The sequence below is a fragment of the Medicago sativa genome, chromosome 3, assembly GCF_051527215.1.
Source record: "Medicago sativa cultivar Bolivia chromosome 3, Bolivia_mono, whole genome shotgun sequence".
NCBI classification, from domain to species: Eukaryota; Viridiplantae; Streptophyta; class Magnoliopsida; order Fabales; family Fabaceae; genus Medicago; species Medicago sativa.
Window position 1 is genome coordinate 28,447,016 of NC_140751.1, and position 23,670 is coordinate 28,470,685.

At 38.5% G+C, this 23,670-nt stretch overlaps 3 protein-coding genes across 3 annotated transcripts; 2 read left to right on the top strand and 1 right to left on the bottom strand.

The window, feature by feature from the left end:
* The first annotated feature begins 291 nt into the window (after positions 1 to 291).
* Positions 292 to 735, top strand: LOC146936920 (uncharacterized). The gene has a single exon (XM_085749299.1). The coding sequence runs from the start codon at positions 292 to 294 to the stop codon at positions 733 to 735; it is 444 nt and encodes a 147-aa protein (XP_085605425.1).
* LOC146936921 (uncharacterized) lies at positions 732 to 2,216 on the top strand. Its single transcript, XM_085749300.1, has 3 exons — positions 732 to 1,389; positions 1,522 to 1,820; positions 1,956 to 2,216. The coding sequence occupies exons 1-3, from the start codon at positions 732 to 734 to the stop codon at positions 2,214 to 2,216; spliced, it is 1,218 nt and encodes a 405-aa protein (XP_085605426.1).
* A 6,236-nt stretch (positions 2,217 to 8,452) lies between these two features.
* LOC146936922 (uncharacterized) lies at positions 8,453 to 9,455 on the bottom strand. The gene is made up of 2 exons (XM_085749301.1): positions 9,085 to 9,455; positions 8,453 to 8,552 (listed from the first exon to the last, which is right to left on the bottom strand). Exons 1-2 carry the CDS (start codon positions 9,453 to 9,455, stop codon positions 8,453 to 8,455), a joined length of 471 nt encoding a protein of 156 aa, XP_085605427.1.
* Positions 9,456 to 23,670: the final 14,215 nt, after the last annotated feature.

Here is a 23,670-nt window from a genome sequence, read left to right on the forward strand (position 1 = left end):
CTGCACTAGTAGATTTCCTTCCTGGCTTGGTAGCCCCCAGAGTAGGTGACATTGCACCGAACTGGATTAACAATTTCTCTGTGTCTCTTTTCTTTCTTGTTTGTTATTTTGTTAAATTATGATTGTTAGCTTAATGTTATAAACATCGTATACAACATTTGTTTTCTGTGTTTCGTGTTGAAACATCTCTTAGAACATCTTTAGACTAACGTGCCAGAATTTCAATTGGCATCAGAGCAGGCACCCTGCCTAGTATGTGGGTGAGATCCAGAGGAGGATATTTCTGGCACTATGGACAAAGAAGGAGGATTAGTGAACATACCACCATTGCTTTATGGAACCAACTATGATTACTGGAAATCACGAATGAGTGCTTTCCTTAAATCTATTGACAACAAATCATGGAAAGCGGTGGTAAAAGGTTGGGAACATCCTGTGGCACTTGACAAAGATGGAAACAAGACCAGTGTTCTGGAATCAAAGGAAGAATGGACTACAACTGAGGATGAATCTTCTCTTGCTAATTCAAGGGCTCTGAATGCTATCTTCAATGGGGTTGATCAAAGTGTGCTCAGAGTGATTAGACAGTGCAAGACTGCTAAAGAAGCCTGGGAGATTCTAGAAATTACGTATGAAGGCACTTCAAAAGTAAAAAAATCTAGACTACAGCGTCTAATCACTCAGTTTGAAAAACTGACTATGAAGGAAGATGAGAGTATCAAGAATTTTACATGAATATTCTTGACACGGCTAATGCTTTTGATACTCTTGGGGAAAAGATGTCTCAAGAAAAACTGGTTAGAACAATTCTCAGGTCTCTTCCCGAAAGATTTGACATGAAAGTCACTGCAATAGAAGAAGCTCAGGATATTTCTAAATTGGAGATAAAAGAGCTCATTGGATCTCTTCAGAATTTTGAAATAAATATCAACAATAGGGTTGAAAAGAAAGATAATAATGATCTTTCTACTGGTATTAAAGAAACTAAAGGAAATTCTGAAAACAATGAAAACTTGGCTGAATCTGTAGTGCTACTTGGAAAACTTTTCAAGAAAATTGTAAGTTTGGCAAACTGGAAGCCCATAACAGATGGTCAGAACATTAGATCCAACATCAGAGAGAATCAAAAGGACAAAGGATGTAAACTTAAGGAGGATAAATGTCTTGAATGTGGAGGTTTTGGTCACATAACAACAGAATGTGCTAACTTGTACAATCAACAGAAGAAAAATATGGATGTTGCTTATAGATCAGAAAGAATAAGTGAAGGCATGTTCCCTAGAAAAGTAACTGCTCTAACAGGAAGAGTCTTTTCTGATGATGAGTCTTGTGATGAAGAATTAGATTATGATGTTCTAGCTACTGCTTATAAGGACTTGCATGCCAGAAGTACGGAAATCTGTAAGATGTTGGGAGATCAAAAGAAAATAAATAATCAACTTCTTTCAGAATAAAATACACTTCTGACAAAGGTATCTGAACTCAGTGCTGAAATAACATGCCTAAATTCACAAATTGAAGAGTTCAAGAAACAGGTTGAACTAATGGAAAATGGGTCTACTAATCTGAAGAATGTTACAAAAGGTGAGGGCAAGGCACAAGCAAAAGGTATAGAATTTAATAATCAGCCTCTAAATCGAAAACAACTCAACAAAAGAATTGCATATGCTGTGGAAGATTATGGAATAATGAGAAAAGAAAAACCTAATGAATGCAATAAGGTTCCTGATACTTCAGGTAAGGGTGGCATGTCTAATAACAAGGCAATGTTGGAACCTTCACAACAACATTTGCTTGAGAAAAGGACAAATCGTCTTTGGGTATGTCATCATTGTAAGAAAAAAGGGCACATTAGACCTTTCTGTTACAAATTATATGGTTATCCAAGAAAATCCAATTACAAATGGATACCTAAGAATGTCAATGTTGGTCTGGTGGGTCACATTTCTGAATAGTCAACATCTAATGATGTTTGGTACTTTGACAGTGGTTGTTCCAAGCATATGACTGGGAATGACAGCTATTTTGAATATATAAGACCTTGTGAGAAAGGATATGTTACCTTTGGTGATGATGGTAAGGGAGAAATACGAGGTAAAGGAAAGTTGATCAGTAATAAGCTACCCAGACTTGATGATGTATTATTTGTTGAAGGATTCTTCTCAAATTTAATCAGTGTGAGTCGGCTGTGTGACCAAGGTCTGGATGCAGGGTAACTAATGACGAAAGACTGGTACTTATGAGAGGAAGTGGAACTAAGAACAACTGCTACAAATAGATTCCAGAAGATCAAACAGACATGTTAAATAGGATGTTGAAACATCAGAAAGGTCAAAATTCATCACATGTGCAAGGCATGTTAAGAAACTCTCAGGGAGATTTATCTTCATAAATTAATCAGGTTAAAATTTAGAAAAATTTCAGTGGAATCCCTGGAATAGAAATCAGCCACATCCCTATAGAAGAAATGATTGATAAATATACAGAATTGTTGGATCTCAGAAAGTTTGAAAAGATAAAAGACATATTGGACTTTTCACTTAAGAAGAAGTTATAGTAGTTAACTAGGAGCAGGCGTTCAAAAGAAGGTTGTGTTTTAAGTTACTCATTGGTGCACACTTATTTAGGCAGTTTTTCCCTAATTAACTTCCATCATTCAACCAACCGCAATCATATCACTCAAATCACTCCTAACCCTTGTCATTCTTTCCTATCTCTCAAACCTCTCGAAACCTTTCTCTCCTTTTTCTCTTCAACCGATCTCCATAATTTTCTTTTCCTTCTCTCCATTCGATTTCAAAATCTTCACTTCGCGATGAAGTTCAAAAACGACGCCTCTGTTTCTTCTGAAAAGAAAGCTGTTGCTCAACGTGAAAATAGTTCTTCTGCTCGTAAGATGGTCAAACCACTCACCACTGTTCCTCCTTCAAAACCTATGAAGAAAATTGCTGAGAAGTCTTCAACAAAGAAGAAGAAGACTACAAAGAAGGGTGAATCAAAAGTTGCCCTAACCATGACGGATCTCTATGACAAGAAGATTCCTTCTAAAGCCACCAAGGAAGATACTTCTACAAAGATTGCTGATGTTGGTGAAGAAGGCACCAGGTTGTCCTCAGATGTTGCAACACCTACTGAAGAAAAAGGTAACCATGTTTCTACTCTCAACTCTATTAAAACCGGTCTAGTAAAAAATTAGGGTTAGATGTCTTGAATGATGCTATAGAAAGTACTGAAAACATGGGTGTTAGTAATCCTGATAATGAAACTGGTGGTGATGATTCTGTTGAAAATGTTCCGAAAGAAACCCTAGGCCAGGAGAATGTTGAACCGGATGTTAGCACATCCCTGGGTCAACCTGCTAAACCATCTGGTGAAGAAGAGGATGTGAGTGTTGAAAGAGTACCTAGTGTTGAGTCAGACTTTGAAAAGGAGATGGACCCCGAAAAGATTTTGGAGAAATCTTATTTAGAAGAGGGTAGTGACTCTGGTGATGATTCTAAAAGAAATGATGAAGAATCAGTTGAAAGTGATAAAGATGTGGTGGACGTTGATAAACTCAATCGGGAGGATGTTCCTCAGGCACAGACTCTTGGTGATAGCATGGCTAAGCGATTAAGAAGTAACAAAGGAAAGGCTGTTCCTTCTGCTAACAAAACCTCTAAGAAGACTGAAACCACTGTAACTGAAACCCCCAAAAGTAGGATAAAGTCTGCTGGTGTTGGTCCGAAGAAAGGTTGGAGTAAAGTGATGGTGAAAACTGCTACTGGCAGTTCAAGAAAAAGGAAGGTTGTCTCTTCAAGTGAGTCTGAATATGATGCTGAGATGGTTGTGTCAAACATCATCCCCTCTGAATCCAAGAAAGTTGATGGAAAGAAGGATGTGTTGGTTGTGTAAGATGTCCCTATTGATAAAGTATCTTTTCTTCTTCCAAGCTTTGCTCAGAGGTGGAAATTCATTTACCATAGGAAACTTGCATTGGAAAGAGAATTGAGTGATGAAGCTTTGAAGATTGAAGAGGTAATGAGTTTAATCAAAGAAGTTGGTCTGGAGAAAACAGTGTGCAAGCTAGGAGAATACTACGAAAAGCTGGTTAGAGAATTTTTGGTAAATATTCCCAAGGATTGTGATAATCCTCTCAAGAGAGATTATCAAAAGGTATATGTTAGAGGAGAATGTGTCAACTTCTCCCCCAACATCATCAATAGCTTTCTAGGAGTTGAAGGAGGTGCTGCTGAGGTGGAAGCTACTGACAATCAGATTTGCAAGGAAATCACAACCGATAAGGTGAAAGTTTGGCCAAAGAAAGGGAAGATCTCCTCAGGAAAATTGAGCATGAAGTATGCTGTTCTAAACAAAATTGGAGCTGCAAATTGGGTTCCTACTACTCACTCCTCAGACATTGCAACAGGTTTGGGTAAATTTATTTATGCCATAGGAACTAGAACAAAGATGGATATTGGTCGTTATGTGTTTGAACAAACTGTAAAGCATGCGAAGACTGATGCTGTCAGGTTCTCTATTGCTTTTCCTACCCTGCTTTGTAATATCATGCTTAGTCAACATCTTGGTCTAATCTCTGCTGATGATATGCCAATGAAGAGGGAATCTCCTCTTACTTTTCATCAAAAACTTTTTGGAGATAATCATTCTCAAGATCTTGTTGGAACATCTAGTCCTGTTCCTAATACAGTTTTTATGACAAAGGAAGAAATCATTGCAGCTCTGAAGGACACCTGTGTGATGCTGGATGAGAGAAATGCAAAGTTTGAACTCATGATCCATGCTCTGGAAGGAAAGGACGCTGATGCAGAAAATAAGGAAGTTGAAAGTGAGAAGGAAGTTGAACATGAGGATGAGTCAGAGAAAGAGGTTGAAGAAGCAGGAAATGAAGATGAGGAGATGAGCAAAGAAGAGGAAGAGGAGCAATCTGGAAGTAGCTCTGAGGCAGAAGAATGTTTTTTTTTTCTGTTCTTTTTCTCAGTTTCGTTTTTTTTATTTTGTGGGCTATGCCTTGGATAATTTGAACACTCTTTGTGTTATGGTCTGTAACCGTACATTTTCTGCTTTATCTTGGTACTCTTATGGTCGGAACATCTTTGCAATTTGAAGACTGCTTTATCTAAGTGTTTGGTACTCTTATTATGGCATATTTTATGGCTAAAAAGGGGGAGTAATGTAGAAGTCTTTCTGGTTGTGTCAGGTGATGTTGGAATACATCACTTCTCTACATTCTGTATGTATTTGGTGTTTAAGTATTTATGCATGCATGCTGTTAATGTGCTTATTGATGTTGAGACATCAGATTTCTGGTATTCTGGTATCTGCTCTAGATGTGTGCATGTATGAGGAATTTTTTTTGTATGCATGATCTTCACTAAGAGTCTGAAGCTTGACAACAATATATTACCTAGTATGCATGTATTAAGGGGGAGTCTTAGAAATGCTGATTGCGCTCCTTGAGGGGGAGTAAACTTTTGTCCCTGAATGTTCCTGTCGTTGTTGGAACATCCCGCTTGTTTGAGCTACTATATGTTGTCTGAGAGTTTATTCTTCTTATATTTCTCTGAGTAGCGTGTTGTGACAGATGACTTTCTAGGATGTTATAGGAATTTATTTTTCCATATATGTCCGCTGCTGCAAGGCTCTGATTTTTCAAGGATGGTACCTATTTGTCCTATCTACTATTGCATATGTTGATTTGTGAAAAATTGCGAAAGTAGGTTCAGAGATCTGTAATATACTTCTTCTATGTCCTGAGGATTATGTGTGATGACTGAAGAACTGTATTTTGGTATCTATTTGGAAATCTGAGTATGTGAACCTTTCTTCAAGGAAGTATTTGTTTTTGAAGATTGAAGGAAAGGTTGCGTGTGTTATCTCTCTGTTTTAATTGGATTGGTCTTAATTTGTTTTAGCCAAAAATTTGCCAAAGGGGGAGATTGTTGGATATTTGTATGTTGGCTTCACTTTTGCCTAAAACAAATATTCACTTCAGATGTGGAACATAATGTTCCAACACCCAGGCTTGGTACGTATGTTCTGTGCTTTGCCTATGTTTACGCATGCGTTCGCTTGATTGAAGAAATCCACGCCAGGTTGTGTTGGTCTAAACCGTGTGCAGTTATGAGAAGATCAGAACGATGTGATTTCCTAAGGGAATGGTAATGACTTAGGAAAGTTTTTTAAGGTGATGATAATGTGACTTTTAATGTGCCTACTTTTTAGGAGTTTCCTTATCCGGCCATGTTGATTGAGTAATGAGTCACCGGTTGGATCTGAAGCTTGATTGAGTTGATGACGCGCTTTGCTTCAGTATATAAAGGAGGCTGCAAGACCTGAAGAATTATTCAAGACATCATTTTTACAAAATAGAGTTTATTTAGGTTTTGAGTCTTTTGATTGTGAGCCTTTTGTGTATCATCTTGATGCATGTTTAGGACTGTACTTTGAGTTGTAAATTGTGCACTACTCCGAAGCATTTAAGCAAGGAGCTAGGTAGACTGTGAACTGCATCTAAGCTTTTAAGCAAGGTTGCATGTTGTTATTTTTGAGGGTAACCTCATTTTATTTGAGTCTGTAATTTGGGAATCACAGGGGTTTGTGAAGTTGTAAGGGAGTGCGATGGGATCTCAAAACTAGGAGTTTCTAGGTTGAAGTCTTGTTGGGGTAGGTCCTAGGTCATAAGTGAAAACGTGGTTTGCTGAGAGCTTTTGAATACAGACTGCACTAGTAGATTTCCTTCCTGGCTTGGTAGCCCCCAGAGCAGGTGACGTTGCACCGAACTGGGTTAACAATTTCTATGTGCCTCTTTTCTTTCTTGTCTGTTATTTTGTTAAATTATGACTGTTAGCTTAATGTTCTAAACATCGTATACAACATCTGTTTTATGTGTTTCGTGTTGAAACATCTCTTAGAACATCTTAAGACTAACGTGCCAGAATTTCAGTCGGCAATTAACTCACCAACATTGATGGGTGCACCATCAAGAATAGCAAACAAAGTTAGTAAGGGGGGCAGTGGAATCTCTGAAGTACAAGAGGTGCCCTCCATGATTTGCACCACGAAAGATGCCCAAGCTTTAGCATAGGGCTTAAAGTCAGCCCTCCACACAAATCTGCAACAACAACTCTTCCCACCTCTCATCATCCTAGTTCTTGCACTCCTCGTTCCTCCTCTTCACGTCACATGCCTTTGGTGGCACAATCTCAAGCAATTGGTTGATCCTTTCCGGGCTATAGTCAATTTCCTTCCCCCTCACATAGGACACATACTTCCGCCCCACGAACCTCGCATTAGCATAAAACTCTATCCCCACCGTCTTATTGGCTTGCTCAAAAATCATACTCACGAGGGACTCCCACCCTCTCTCAGTGATGACTTGGTGGAATTCGGGGTTGGATATCTGTTTGGTAAAATCAAACCCTCTCTCTGGGATAACCCTATTGCCACGGATGTCCTTGAAGCGGTCTCGGGCAGCATTGTTGTAAAACCTATTGTTAACCGATGGTGGTGGTGCGGTGTTAGGGTTAGGTTTGACGGGTTGTTTGCGTTTGGGGGTGGTTTTGGCCTTTTTTGATGGTTGGGCTGGTGCTTGGGACTTGTCCTTGTTTCGTGCCTCAACCATGTTTAGGGTTATAAGGAAAGATGAAGATTAGGGTTAGGGTTTGTGATGAAGATGATAAATTTGATGGATTTAGGTCGTTTGTGGGTGATGATGATGGTTTATGGTGATGGTTTGGTGATTGAAAGATGAAAAGATGAAGATTTTTGGTAGAAAAGTGTTAGAATTTCGAAGGTTAGGGTTCTGGGAAAATTTTGGCAGAGTTTGGCTACTTTTGGAAGTGAATGGAATGAAAATCTTGTTGGGTTTATTTATAGGCTGGGAAAATCGTGTCACGTTTGGCCAAAAACATGTCACGATTGTGTTTTGTAACGATAAAATTTTGAAACCACCAAAAATTGTATCACGATTGGGCTAAATCGTGTCACGATTCATCAATTTGATAAAATTTATGCCCATAAAACGTGTCACGTTTTGGCCAACGTGACACGATTTGAGAATGTCGAATGCCACCCGTTTTAGACTTTGACAAAATTTTGGCTGCTAAAAGCGTGTCACAATTTCAGTATCGTGTCACGTTTTCTGGCAATGTCGAATGACACGTGTCACGATTTTGCCCAGTATTGGACTTGAAAATTTTTGTTCCTCTGTTCGTTTCAGCTAAAATCTTTTTGTCTTTTTTTTTATTTTTTTGAAAGCAATAAAAATTAAAATACTACCTGAACAATAAAAATGTGGGCTGCCTCCCACCAAGCGCTTCTTTACCGTCACTAGCTTGACTGTCGACGACCCTTAAAGGTCTGTCAGAATAAGTCCTACCCTTGCTTTCGGTAGGTCGCCACCCAGATATGGCTTAACTCTCTGCCCATTCACTTTGAAACTTCGTTCACCTTAAGGTGTCATCAACTCAACAGCTCCATGAGGTGACACACTTTTCACCAAGAACAGTCCAGACCACTTTGACTTGAGCTTTCCAGGAAACAGCTTCAACCTGAAATTATACAACAAAACTAGTTGCCCACGGTTAATATCCCTAGACACTAAGTTTTTGTCATGATACCTTTTAGTCCTGGCTTTATAGATGAGCGCATTTTTCATACGCTCTAATCCTCATCTCCTCAAGTTCATTAAGTTTCAATAGTATTTTCTTACCAGCAACTACTTGATCAAAATTTAAGGCCTTAATGGCCTAATATGCTTTATGTTCTAGCTCAACTGGAAGATGACATGCCTTCCCATAGACTAACTGATAGGGTGAGAGCCCTAGATGAGTCTTAAAGGCTGTCCTATATGCCCACAGTGTGTCATCTAATTTTTTAGACCAATCTTTCCTATTTGACGCAACTGTCTTCTCTAGTATGTATTTCAGCTGTCGGTTTGAAACCTCTGCTTGACCACTTGTTTGTGGGTGATAGGGAGTTGCAACTTTATGTCTAATGTTATACTTTTTGAGCATATTTTCAAGAAAATTGTTGCAAAAGTGCTTCCCCCCATCATTGATCAAGACTCTAGGTGTTCCAAACCTAGTGAAAATGTTCTTCTGCAGGAAGTCAAATACATTTTTGGCATCATTAGCAACACATGGTATCGCTTCAACCCATTTTGTGACATAGTCAACAAAAACAAGAATATGGAGAAAAGAGTAAGAGGAAGGGAAAGGTCCCATAAAGTCGATGCCCCAACAATCAAATGGTTCAACTTTAATGATTCCTGAAAGGGGCATTTCATTCCACTTAAAGATGTTACCTGTCCTTTGGCATTTGTCACACCATGGAACAAAGTCGTGGCAATCCTTGAAAAGGGTGGGCACCAAGAATCCACTATGCAAGATTTTTGCAGCGGTTCTTTCTCCACTGTGGTGGCCCCCATAAGTTGAGCTATGGCAGTGCCACATGATACTATGAGCTTTCTCACCTGCAACACAACGTCTAATCAAACCGTCAGTGCCTAATTTAAACAGATAAGGGTCATCCCACACGTAGTGGTTTGCATCTTTGAAGAACTTTTTCCTTTGATGATGACTCATGTCATCAGGAACTATGTCATCGGCCTTAAAGTTCGCCATGTCAGCAAACCAGGGTCTTTCTCCAATAGCAAACAGTTGTTCATCTGGAAATTCGGCCTTGATGGCCTTCTCCTTCTTTGTCACCTCATCATTTTCCAACCTTGAGAGGTGATCAGCTACCACGTTCTCTACTCCCTTCTTGTCACGAATCTCAAGATCAAATTCTTGCAACAAAAGGATCCACGTCAACAGCCGAGGCTTTGAATCCCCTTTAGTTAAGAGATATTTCAGAGCTGCATGATCTGTAAAAACAATGACTTTGGACCCTATTAGATAAGAACGAAACTTTTCCAATGTAAAAATTACCGCAAGCAACTCCTTTTCAGTTGTGGAATAGTTAACTTGATTTTCATTTAAAACCTTGCTTGCATAGTAAATTACATGGAAAAATTTGTTCTTTCGTTGGCCTAGGACTTCACCAACAACATAATCACTTGCATCACACATAAGTTCAAAAGGTAAATCCCAATCAGGGGCTATGATTATTGGTCCAGTCACCAACTTGGTTTTTATCAAAGAAATAACATTTCAACATTCAGAATCAAAATTAAACTCATTTTCTTTGACCAAGAGGTTACAGAGGGGCTTTGAAATTTTAGAAAAATCTTCTATGAAACGCCGATAGAAACCAGCATGCCCCAAGAAACTCCTAACTCCCTTAACATTAACAGGTGGGGGAAGTTTCTCTATAACCTATATCTTGGCTTGATCCACCTCTATGCCTTTAGTGCTTATTTTATGTCCCAAAACTATTCCTTCATTAACCATAAAATGACATTTTTCCCAGTTTAAAACAAGGTTAGTTTCGGTGCATCGTTTAAGGATAGCATCGAGGTGAAACAAGCATTGATCAAAAGACTTACCAAACACAGAAAAGTCATCCATAAATACCTCGATGTTCTTCTCTATCATGTTAGAGAAGATGAAGAGCATACACCTTTGAAAGGTCGCCGACGCATTACACAACCCAAAGAGCATCCTCCTATAAGCAAATATACCAAATGGACAAGTGAAGGCAGTCTTCTCTTGATCTTTCGGAGCTACAACAATCTGATTATACCCCGAATACCCATCCAAAAAGCAATAAAAGGCTTGGCCAGCCAACCTTTCAATCATTTGATCCATGAATAGTAACGGGAAGTGATCCTTTCTTGTTGCGGTATTCAATCTCCGATAGTCTATACACATTCTCCAACCAGTGACGGTACGGGTGAGTATCAAGTCATTTTTCTCATTAGCCACCACTGTCATTCCTCTTTTCTTTGGCACCACATGAACCGGACTTACCTATGAACTATCAGAGATAGGGTAAATCTTACCTGCATCGAGGCACCTCCTTCTTCACCACTTCCTTCATTGTTGGGTTTAGTTTCTTTGAGGTTGAACCACAAGTTTATATTCAGCCTCCATGTGTATCTTGTGCATGCAATAGGCTGGACTAATACCCTTCAAGTCAGAAATGTTCCACCCCAAAGCTCCTTGATTGTCCCTCAACACCCTCATCAACTTTTCTTCTTCGAAAGGTGTCAAGGTACTGCTGATGATTGCTGGTTTGGAGGCATCCTTGCTAAGAAATACATACTTCAAGTGAGAAGGAAGTTCTTTCAATTATGGATTTTTTTCTCCTTCTCCATTCAAAGTTGGCACACTTGTAGAGTCTTCACCAATTATCTCTTCTACTTTCTCCGGTTCCAACTCTTGCTTGCTCGCCTCAAGTTGCTTGACACATTCACTCACCTCAATATCTTCATCTGGCACACAACTCTCTATAGAATTAATAATTGCTCTTTCCATTGGTTGTGTTGGTTGAGGGTCACGGGAATTGTCTTCAACTATTTCTTCAACAACATCTATTCGGTAACACTTGGGATTTTCAGTTCGGTGTTTCATTGCCTCAAAGATATTGAACACCACTTGTTCATTATGGAATCTTAACATCAGCTCTCCCATCTCAACATCAATCAAAGCACAAAGCACGACCAGTTGCAAGGAAACGTCTTCCTAGAATGAGTGGCATGTCCTCATCTTCAGCCATATCTAAGATCAAAAAATCTGCTGGAAATACTAGCTCATTAACTTTAACTAGCACATCTTCTAGCACACCAAAAGGATAAAAAATTGACCGATCAGCTGGAGTGAGGGTCATTCTTGTTGGCATTGGCTCACCACATCCAAGCTTCTTCATCATTGAGAGGGACATCAAGTTGATACTTGCCCCTAAATCACATAAATCTCTGCCAATGTCAACCGGCCCACTGGAACAAGGGATAATAAAAGCACCATGATCCTTTAGCTTGGGTGGGAGTTTCTTTTGGAGAATAGCACTACAATTTTCAGAAAGAGAAATGTTCTCATCATCTTTTGGCTTCCTTCTTCCCGTTAACAATTCTTTCATGAACTTAGCATACACGGGCATTTGATCAAGAGCTTCACCGAAAGGAATATTCACCTAGAGTTGTGAGAACAGTTGCATGAACTTCTTGAATTGTCCTTCTTCTTCTTCTTTGCTAGATGAGGATAGGGAAGCTTTACATATGATGGAATAACTTGTGGTTTATCTCCGTCCTTCAATATTTGACTCTTCGACTTCCTCAAGATTGAATGTTCATTATCAATTTCTCACTTTTTTCTCCCTTTATTTTTTCTTTCCTTTCATTTTTAACTACTCCTTGATCACTTTCCTTTTAAACTACACCAAGTTCTATTTCTTTTTCAACTACATCCTCAACATTCTTTTCAACTTCACCATCTTTCTCTACCTCCATAACTACTTCATCAACTTTCTTTGGAACATTTGGAATTAAAGGTGTCAAAACCTTTTTGCTTCTTAATTCAATAGCATTGCAAGACTCATTTTTAGGGTTCTCCTTAGTGTTTCCTGAGAATCCCCCTTTGTTTTGTTCAGCCAACTGCTTAGCCAATTGTCCCAGTTGAGTTTCAAGCATCTTCCTGGAGGCTTCGTTGTTCTTCCTTTCAGCTTCTTAACTTTTTTTTCAACTCCTCAAAGTTTCCTTGCGTCATCTTCATGAAGTTAATAATAGTTTCCTCAAGAGCCGAAGGCTTTCTTGGCTGTTGTTGTTGAGGATTAAGCATTTGAGAGTTCAAAGTGTTGTTTGAGTAGCTTAAGTTTGGATGCTTATTAATGCCTGGATTGTAGTATTGATTTTCCCTTTGGTAGTTCCCCATGTAGTTGGCCTCCTCAATGGTTCCTTCAGGTACACATTCACCATTAGCATGTCCCTCTCCACACATATCACATCTGATTGCAGCCATTTGTTGTTGCTTGTGGGCTAAGGTGAAGCCTTGAAACTCCTTAGTTAGAGTCTCCAATTGCTTGTTCATTGCTGCTTGGTTAGCCAGGATTGTAGTTCGCTTACTCACCCCGAATACTCCTCTTACTTTCTTTTTCATATCAGCACGATATTCGTTTGCAGCCATGCTTTCAATTAGAGATTGGACTTCATGATCAGTTTTAGACTTCAGACTACCACCGGCTGAAGCATCAAGAAACATCCTATTGTTGTGTGTTAGACCCTCGGTAAAGATTTGAAGGTATTGCTTTTTCAGTGAATTCATGATTAGGACATCTCTTTAGAAGCAAGTTAAATCGCTCCCAAGCATCATACAGTGACTCGCTCTCCCCTTTCCTGAAGTTTGAGATCTCTTGTTTCTTGTCAAGATATTTGGCCAAAGGAAAGTATTTCTCTAAGAATTTCAGCTCCAATTCATCCCATGTTTGGATTGTTCCAGACGGTAAAGATAGCAACCAATCTTTGGCTCTTCCGGTTAAGGTGAAAGGAAACAACCTAAGTCTCTTCTGACTTTTTGTAACATTAGCTGGAGGTACACAAAACTCGCATGTTTCAGCAAAGTGACTCAAGTGCTCGTGAGGACTCATGAGGTCGGTCCCATCAAATTGTCTCTCCTTCAACCCATTCTGAACAGATGTCTTGATATCAAAAGCCATAGGATTAGCAGGTTGAAAAGTCTGAGTCAGGCGACCACGGTTATTAGCTAGACCATAGTCTCCCAACTTAGGTCTGCCTGGTTGAGGATCTCCCATAGTTGTAGATTTAGGAGAAGAAGATGTCTCAGCTTCAATAGGTATCGATATTCGTGCACTCGGTGGAACTGATTGAGACAACCTCTGCAACCGAACAACTTTCCGGAGTTCTCTAGCAGTCCTTTCTATCCCCGGATCGTACTTTAAGTCATCAGAACTCTGTTTACCTCGCATAAACAACAAAATACCTTAGTAGCACTGCACAATACAAATAAGTAATGAATACTTAAACAAAGAAAATTTTAAAACAGGAAATTAAATTACATAAATCCTAAATTATAACATTATTGCCTTGTTGAAACAAATCAACAGTCCCCGGCAACGGCGCCAAAAACTTGATAGAGGTTTGGCAAGTGCACCTAATACTATTGAAGTAGTAAAAATATTGTAACACTCATACTAGACATATCTAGAAAGTTTAGCATGAGCGTTATCTTTAGTACTGGATACATTAAAATATATACAACATAAAATTTCTGAATGAATAATAATTACATCAAGTCACGTTCGTATAAACAATAATACAATACATCTCGTCCATACATAAAAATACATCCTTGATGACCATAACATTCTGCAGCAATACGAACGAACCCTTGATGGAGTATCCTTCCGGCAACGAACGTGCATAATGATCCTACTTATCTGAAACAAATAAGGATTGGGATGAGACATAATGTCTCAGTGAGTTCCCCTAAATCCTAGGCGATCGGCAACCACGGGGGAAAACCTACGGTCACCACGTCTCTACAATACAACCTGGCGGTTGATTATACGTGTGTGGGGACTTGCTTTCCTAGATGGTATTGCATACTAGACCCGTCATAAGTTCATCTTACTTGTCATAGGTCTTACTATCATCATACGTGCATGGTGGTTAAGGGATCCTAGAACCGCTACCTCAAGATACGATATACGCATCAACACTTAACAGACATATTCATGTCACGGTCCTAAACCAGACGAATAGGGAAACCTAAGATCGTCATCGGTAAAACATTCATAACATACTCTAATGCACGACTTGTTCATAGCTAACATCATATCATAACATATTCATAATCATGCATAGTCATAAACATTCATACAATCAAAAAATCAACGTTGAACAAACATTCATTATCTTGATTCAATTTTACGGAAAGCCCAGGGTGGAGTAGCCCCAAGTATAATCCCATACCTCCCTCAGTGACGTGCGGGTCCCTTACGGCTTAACCGGTTCTACCATTCCTCTTGGGGAACCTCTTGCATCCTTCCTTGGAAGGAATACAAAAGACACGACACCTACACTCAGTGACATGCGGGCCCCTCTTGCGGAGCTTATTCCGTTTCTCATGCCACCTACTTCATTCATACCTAATCATTGCGTGGATACTCTTACATAATCATATGCGAAGGAAAATACACTTCACGTCTTACCTATATAGGCATTCATAATCTTATACTTTCCATACTTAGGGATTCATGCTATCTTTCTAGTTCTCGACTTTCTATGCCAAGGCTCTATGATTTTCCCCCCATACTTAGCGTTATTTCCTACCCATATCAAGGGTCATATCATAACATCTCATGTGCTATTCGTCATTGAAACTCTTGATGTTGTTCATGCATTTCATTACCAATATCTTTAGGTGTAATGTGCAATGATAACTTGACTTTGAGGGGTTTTAAAGTTATAAGAGACTGCAGGGGAAAGCCTCATCAAAACCACTGCATTCCATGAATTTTTTGTGAAAAAGTGATGTGCTGTGGAATCTCGCGTAAGGGAGATTCATCTTGCTTGAGCGAGATTCATCTTGCTTGAGCGAGATTCATCTTGCGTAAGCGAGATTTGCAGTTTTGATTCGACATTCATTTCGCTTGAGTGAGATTTTCTCGCTTAAGCGAGGTTCTTCAGTATCAGACTTGCAGAATTCGCTTAAACCTCAAAATTGAGTTTCCAATGCACACAAAACACCCAGAACACATAGAAAACAGTTTAGAACAATTACATGGCAACAAACAACATAATTTCAATGATTAAGAGCAAAGGGGGTACTAAACTATAAGTTCATAATTTCTAACTTAACATTTTCATCATCTCACCTAACACACATAACCCATAGGTTGGAGGATCTATCTAAAGAACTCACCTAAATGATTCATCAACTTGCACAAACAAAGCTCTAACTTCTAAATTGCTTCCAATCCAAACCCTAATTTGCTTGTTTGTCTTAACTTTCATCCATGCTTGATCTTGCTAGTATACAATCACCATCACTACCCTTAAGCTTGTACCACCATGATTTTCCTTGCAAAGTAGATGATTGGTGCCAAAGAGAGGGAGAGATCGATGGGTAGAGAGAAGGAGGAGAGAGCACCGCAATTATTCAACCTAGAGAGAGAAAGGTTAAGGAAAAATGAGATATTTTAGGTCAAAATCATATAAATATCTCTTTTGAACGCAATTTCCAAATTGCCCTTGTCTTAAGCGTGCTTAATACGACACTGATACTTAACTCGTGCTTGAGTAACATCCAATAATATTATTTCCCGTCGTGATTAACATTCTTCATCCTACTCGTTTTCCATGAACATTAGTCATCTGATACATTGAACAGATAAAATTTCCATTAGCTGACGAGCGGGATATTACATTCTACCCCCTTAAAAAAATTCCGTCCTCGAAATTTAGAAATCACTTAACATTTACCAAGAACAAAGCATAACATCTTGACGTAATCCTCATATTGTCGAAATTTATTCCCTCATAGTCTTGGCTTAACTTAAAACATCATGATCATAACTTATCCTTTTCACGTGTGGACTAGCGATCTCAAATCCATATCTTGTCTGCTTAACATAACACATTCATATAAGTAACCGATAATTAACTGATACACTCAGGATATGCCTTTTTAACTGGAGTCCTACTAGATTCCAGGTTTGCCCTGCAGTGGTCGATAGTATCTAAAACATCTCATCATGCATACACATAGTTCATACATATTTTCTTACTGTACATCGAGACACATGTCTCTTACTTACATTTCCTACCTTACCGATTCTATGAATTTCTTATCTCTTTTCAGAACCTTAAGAAATCTTTCAATTTCATTACCATGGAGAAGCGAAATTACATACACCGATACATCTTTCATCTATCAACCAGTCTGATAGTTCATATGCTCTTAAAACTTCCGACTTAGGCCACTTGCATCTGAATACTCTCAACATAAACTTATACGTCTCATATGACCCTTTAAGAACTTTGTTGCTTACTTCTTCAAACCTTACTTTCCATAGCATTTGCATACTCTCAAGTGTCGCTTCTTGTTAAATAATAACGATACTTATTCTAACACTTTGTTTCAAAATCTTTTTAAACATTGGTATACAGGTTCTTGTTACGAATAAATGCATAACTTTTTACAATAAACTTCCTTTCCAAGTCCCTCAATACCCATCTTAACTTTAGGAATCTCAAAATCATGGTTTAATTTAGCATAATAAGTATTCGCGTTCACTTAACAAGTTTGACATAAGAGGGTATGTACTTCATCGTGCATAACTCAAGGATCATGCCTCCTTTCATGATAAAATTCTTGATCTTCAAAGTAACTCCTTTCTATCCTTTCTTAACTTACATGCATATCCCAGTTACACATTTATACATACATAATTAATATAGGATCCTTATCTTACATGACGACATTTCATTTCCTCGTTCCAAGAACAATAAACTTGAATCTTCGAAACATCATATTCGGGTAACGCTCAATTGTTGTTACCTTCTCTTGTATAGCACTTTTCTTCAGACACCGGTTATAACACTTGATAATCCAATCATTACTTTGAGTCACGAGAAGGAACCTTTCGACTCTTACATGCATTTTTTTCTTACCATAGTACATACTCTTCATTTGCTGTGATTCCAGTTTTTCCTATCTTGCTTAGGTGAAAACACATCCATTACATCTTTACCATATCCATTACTAGCTATACAAGTCCCTTTGCTTACTTAACGTTTCGAGAATTTCTCGCTTGTCTCGTAATGCTTCTTCTGAAGGCCCTTAATATTGAATTCCATGTTCCATGGTTACTGTTAACATCCTTACTAATTAACTTCCGTTGCGCCACTCTGATTCCTACCGGTTGACTTTTACCAATATTCTAATCCATTGAGACGAGTGAATCTTCACATTCTTTTTCCCATGGTAGACTCATCATATACTCGTACATGCCTTCCTTTGAACAATCAACATTACATCTTCATACTCTTGCTTGCTATGCTTTGCTTAACCATACCAATGCTTGTTCGTTGATTTCTTTCTCACGAAAACTTCACAAAATAGCACACGAGTCATTGGCGTAGGCGAGTCCTCACTATATATGTGAAAACATAGTAAATCTAGGTCCTAGTCGTTACTCTAAAATCACGGAATGAGTTGACAACACAATTGTGCCATCAAATCTTAGTTCCAGTGAGTTTTGCCCATTCTACGCGAGTCGTAACAGACCGGTACCTGAAAAAATTTCTTTTAAATTCAAGAACGCCATCTCCAATCTCCCATATGCATGTATTTATTTTCAAAATTTGACAAACTTTAAAATTCATCATTACAATAAGCCTTAGCAAGTCAATTAAGCAAAACATAGATTCAAGGGATACTCATTGCTTCACCAAAATCTGAAAATCCTATGTTCACACATAACTCTTCACCACTTTTACTTTCCGTCTCATGTCTTACATCCTTAACGTCCATTCCATATGCCAAACCTCTAAACTCTTAGTCTAAGCTCTTTCTTAACTTTTGTCACATTAACCTTCAAAGTTACCTTAAACCGATTCGACTCTGTTAATGGTTATCCTTGTCTTTTCCTTTGAAAACTTTAGAATGTGATGTGCATTCGCTACTTGAAGTTATAAAAAGTGCTTATTGCGTAAAAGATTGTGAAGACAATCCCCCAATAGCCACTGCGGACCTTAGGGACGAACTGACAGTTTTCGGAAAAACTGAAAATTTCGCCCCAGGTTCGCTATCAGCGAAATCCTCTGGAGTAATTTCGCTCATAGCGAAAATTTCGCTATTGGCGAGTTTATTCAGTTCAATTTTCCAGAAAACATATTTTACATGAAAATCTTATTTCTTCAAGTAATCCAATGCACATCATTCCTTCCGATCATCTTAAAAACAATTTTATAACTTTTGCATGGCAAGCATTAATACCAATCGAAACAATTCACGGCACATCGGAAATTAATGCCTTAGTCATTTTAACTCTTAACATAATTCCTTAACTTCTTCTTCTGCCACAAATGGCTTGACTTACTTCTCTGTCGACTCACTCATCATCCAACATCCCAAACATTAAAACCTTGTCCACTCTGGACATTCAAATCTTTGGCTTCGTTCTCATATCTCTATCCCTGAGAGCTTACTGATTTCGTCAACACATATCGACTTCTCCTATTCTTGTAGCCTTGCATTCCTGGAGGACTCGTACTTCTACTTGCTTAGTTCACCGGCCACCTACTGCATGATCAAACTCTTACTCTAACTCGCTTCGAGTTCTCACTTCTCAGTTCATCTTCATCACATACTTCTTTCCTCCTGGGTCCTATTCAGCTCTCAGGCATCTGTCCTAACTGTCGAATGTTAAATTGAGTTGATCAGGCTCATTTAACAACAACAATCAGAACATTTACCCGGAACCCAATAGACCCAATACCTTAGTTGTAACTTAATGACCATGGCACGATCTGAATTGACCTGCTCTGATACCAAATGTAACACCCATACTAGACGTATCTAGAAAGTTTAGCATGAGCGTTATCTTTAGTACTGGATACATTAAAAAATATACAACATTAAATTTCTGAATGAATAATATTTACATCAAGTCACGTTCGTATAAACAATAATACAATACATCTCGTCGATACATAAAAATACATCCTTGATGACCATAACATCCTTCAGCAATACGATCGAACCCTTGATGGAACATCCTTTTGGCAACGAACATGCATAATCATCCTGCTTATCTGAAACAAATAAGGATTGGGATGAGACATAATGTCTCAGTGAGTTCCCCTAAATCCTAGGCTATAGGCAACCACGGGGGAAAACCTAAGGTCACCACGTGTCTACAATACAACCTGGCGGTTGATTATACGTGTGTGGGGACTTGCTTTCCTAGACGATAGTGCATACTAGACCCGTCATAGGTTCATCTTACTTATCATAGGTCTTACTATCATCATACGTGTCAGGGCAGTTAAGGGATCCTAGAACCGCTACCTCAAGATATGATATACGCATCAACACTTAACATACATATTCATGACATGGTCCTAAACCGGACGAATAGGGAAACCTAAGATCGTCATCGGTAAAACGTTCATAACATACTCTAATGCACGACTTGTTCATAGCTAACACCGTATCATAACATATTCATAATCATGTATAGTCATAAACATTCATACAATCACAAAATCAACGTTGAACAAACATTCATTATCTTGATTCAATTTTACGGAAAGCCCAGGGTGGAGTAGCACCAAGTACAATCCCATACCTCCCTCAGTGACGTGCGGGTCCCTTACGGCTTAACCGGTTCTACCATTCCCCTTGGGGAACCTCTTGCATCCTTACTTGGAAGGAATACAAAAGACCTGACACCTACACTCAGTGACATGCGGGCCCCCCTTGCGGAGCTTATCCCGTTTCTCATGCTACCTACTTCATTCATACCTAATCATTGCGTGCATACTCTTACATAATCATATGCGAAGGAAAATACACTTCACGTCTTACCTACATAGGCATTCATAATCCTATACTTGCGATACTTAGGGATTCATGCTATTTTTCTAGTTCTCGACTTTCTGTGCCGAGGCTCTATGCTTTTCCCCCATACTTAGTGTTATTTCCTACCCATATCAAGGGTCATATCATAACATCTCATGTGCTATTCGTCATTGAAATTCTTGATGTTGTTCATGCATTTCATTACCAATATCTTTAGGTGTAATGTGCAGTGATAACTTGACTTTGAGGGGTTTTAAAGTTATAAGAGACTGCAGGGGAAAGCCTCGTCAAAACCACTGCATTTCATGAATTTTTGTGTGAAAAAGTGTTGTGTTGTGGAATCTCGCATAAGCGAGATTCATCTTCCTTGAGCGAGATTCATCTCGCGTAAGCGAGATTTGCAGTTTTGATTCGACATTCATTTCGCTTGAGCGAGATTTTCTCGCTTAAGCGAGGTTCTTCAGTATCAGACCTGCAGAATTCGTGATTTTGACTTTTAAAACTCAAAATTGAGTTTCCAATGCACACAAAACACCCAGAACACATAGAAAACAGTTTAGAACAATGACATGGCAACAAACAACATAATTTCAATGATTAAGAGCAAAAGGGGTACTAAACTATAACTTCATAATTTCTAACTTAACATTTTCATCATCTCACCTAACACACATAACCCATAGGTAGGAGGATCTATCTAAAGAACTCACCTAAATGATTCATCAACTTGCACAAACAAAGCTCCAACTTCTAAATTTCTTCCAATCCAAACCCTAATTTGCTTGTTTGTCTTAACTTTCATCCATGCTTGATCTTGCTAGCATACAATCACCATCACTACCCTTAAGCTTGTACCACCATGATTTGCCTTGTAAAGTAGATGATTGGTGCCAAAGAGAGGGAGAGATCGATGGGCAGAGAGAAGGAGGAGAGAGCACCACAATTCTTCAACCTAGAGAGAACGGTTAAGTAAAAATGAGATATTTTAGGCCAAAATCCTATAAATGTCTCTTTTGAAGGCAATTTCCAAATTGCCCTTGTCTTAAGCGTGCTTAATACGACACTGATACTTAACTCGTCTTGAGTAACATCCAGTTATATTATTTCCCGTCGTGATTAACATTCTTCATCCTACTCGCTTTCCATGAACATTAGTCCTCTGATACATTGAATAGATAATATTTCCATTAGCTGACGATCGGGATATTACAAATATCGATCCCACGAGGACTGTTTTTAATCTCAATAATTCAATTACGTTGGAACTTAGGATGTATAAAAGTTATTTTTGGTTGCCACTAGGCAGTAGATTTGGTTTGATTGCATAAAAATAATGACAGAAAGTAAAGTTGGTTTTAAAGAATAAGAGATAGATGAGTTTAGGTCTTTCGAATCATCTATGTTCCCCTAATTGGTATGCTACACTTATTCTTATGAATGATTTTCTATTCCCTCGATAGTTAACAAAATAGTGCTAATCAATCCCTTGAGTTAGGACCCCCTTCTTAAACTACAGCCCCTAATTCCTTAGGTGGTCTAATAATCCTTGAAGGTTTAAGCACGTTAACCTAATATCACTAACAAACGATTATCCATTCCTAGACTAACCATGTTTATTAGAACAATTCAGTTAGGTCTAAGTTGAAAGCTATGGTCAGTAGTCATTCGTTCTCACTAAATCATGTTTATATTTGATAGGATATAAAAAGCATTAAGAACAATTGAATTGAATAAAGACTAGAATATCATTCACAATAAATAGAGATTCACAACATCATTTATCAATCAGGGTTACAAAGAATAATCTCAGACCTAACCTCTAATGGATTTAGCTACTCATAATGGTGTTTACAAATAACATAATCATTAGAGGGATTAAAACATACATAAACTTATGGAAGGATGAAGAAATCGTCCTTCTTGGCCGTCTTGTAGTCTCAAAATCGCACTTTGCTCTCTTTAATTCGTAACCCTTGTTTTTGGAATAGACTTCAGCTTAAATAGGCTCAGAATTTCTCCCAAATTGTGTCACATTTTAAGTAAATCGTGACACATTTTCACCTTGTGGAGCAAGAAACTGAATTAGGATTTCAGCTTATGTCGAATCAATGCTTCTGGTGCTTCCTAAATCATGTCACATTACCAAGAAATCATGACACATTTTACACTTTGTATTTCCTTCAGTTTTTCTGCTCTTTTTGCTGCATAAGCCTCCTTGTGAACTCCATTTTGTGATAAAAATACATCGAAAATTACGTAATGACGAGATGTCATCAGAAGCCTATCTAAGGTATAACCAACGACACTCCCTAAGTGACATGTGGGCCCCTTACGGCTAATCCCGTTTCCTCTAATGGAAACCTCTTGAGACCAACCTAGTGTGGATCGCAAGAGACACGACACTTACTAGTTGTTTAAAACTTTCTATGTGAATATGATATCTAATCGTCCACGTCTAGACAAAAATAAATTCATGCATGACTATCTAGTTCTCGACAAGCTATGCCAAGGCTCTATGTTTCTTTCCATGCCTAATTCATTTCTACCCCATCATGATTCGATTAAAATTCTCAAGTGCCGTTCTTGATAATTATGCTAAGATTGCCATGATTTTTGATTCAAGAATCGTTTGATGTTATGGGCATTGCCTAGATGATGTTTTAGGGTTATGAAGTCGTAAAACGTTGAAAAAGAATCTTCCGAATGCACCACTGTTCCCACAAGAAGCCAACAAGCCATGAAGCATGCTGGCCAAACCAGGGAAGTGCGCTAATAGCGACCCTGGGGCGTGCAGCTTCTGGGCTTGCTCAAGAATTTCGCAATTAGCGAAATAATTTCACTAATAGCGAGTTTCTTCCGGTCTATGGTGCAAAATTTGCAATTTTTGACCCAAAACTCATCCTGATGATTCCTGCAATGCACCAAAACATCCAGTAACATATATATACAATTATAAACATATTCTATGGCAATTTTAACAAGTAATCATCAAGGATTTGCTTTAGGGTAAGAAAAGTACAACTAGCAAAATTTGGCACAAACATAACTTCCACTCTAAGAAAACTCAAACCAAAGGTAGGTTATCTATCTAAGAACTCACCTTACACAAAAACCCTAGATCAAAGAATCAAGTAAAGAAACCTTGCTTCATGATGGGGTACTTGAGAATTTTTAAAGCTATGCC

What these genes read in the sequence shown, in the direction of transcription:
- LOC146936920 (XM_085749299.1), top strand. Translation starts at nt 292, where the DNA reads ATGGACAAAGAAGGAGGATTAGTGAACATACCACCATTGCTTTATGGA.
- LOC146936921 (XM_085749300.1), top strand. Translation starts at nt 732, where the DNA reads ATGAATATTCTTGACACGGCTAATGCTTTTGATACTCTTGGGGAAAAG. An exon ending in TAAGGACTTGCATGCCAGAA is followed by an intron (nt 1,390 to 1,521) that starts GTACGGAAATCT and finishes CACAAATTGAAG; the next exon opens with AGTTCAAGAAACAGGTTGAA. An exon ending in AAAGGACAAATCGTCTTTGG is followed by an intron (nt 1,821 to 1,955) that starts GTATGTCATCAT and finishes ATTTCTGAATAG; the next exon opens with TCAACATCTAATGATGTTTG.
- LOC146936922 (XM_085749301.1), bottom strand. Translation starts at nt 9,455, where the DNA reads ATGTGGCACTGCCATAGCTCAACTTATGGGGGCCACCACAGTGGAGAA. An exon ending in CAGAAGAACATTTTCACTAG is followed by an intron (nt 8,553 to 9,084) that starts GTTTGGAACACC and finishes GTATAATTTCAG; the next exon opens with GTTGAAGCTGTTTCCTGGAA.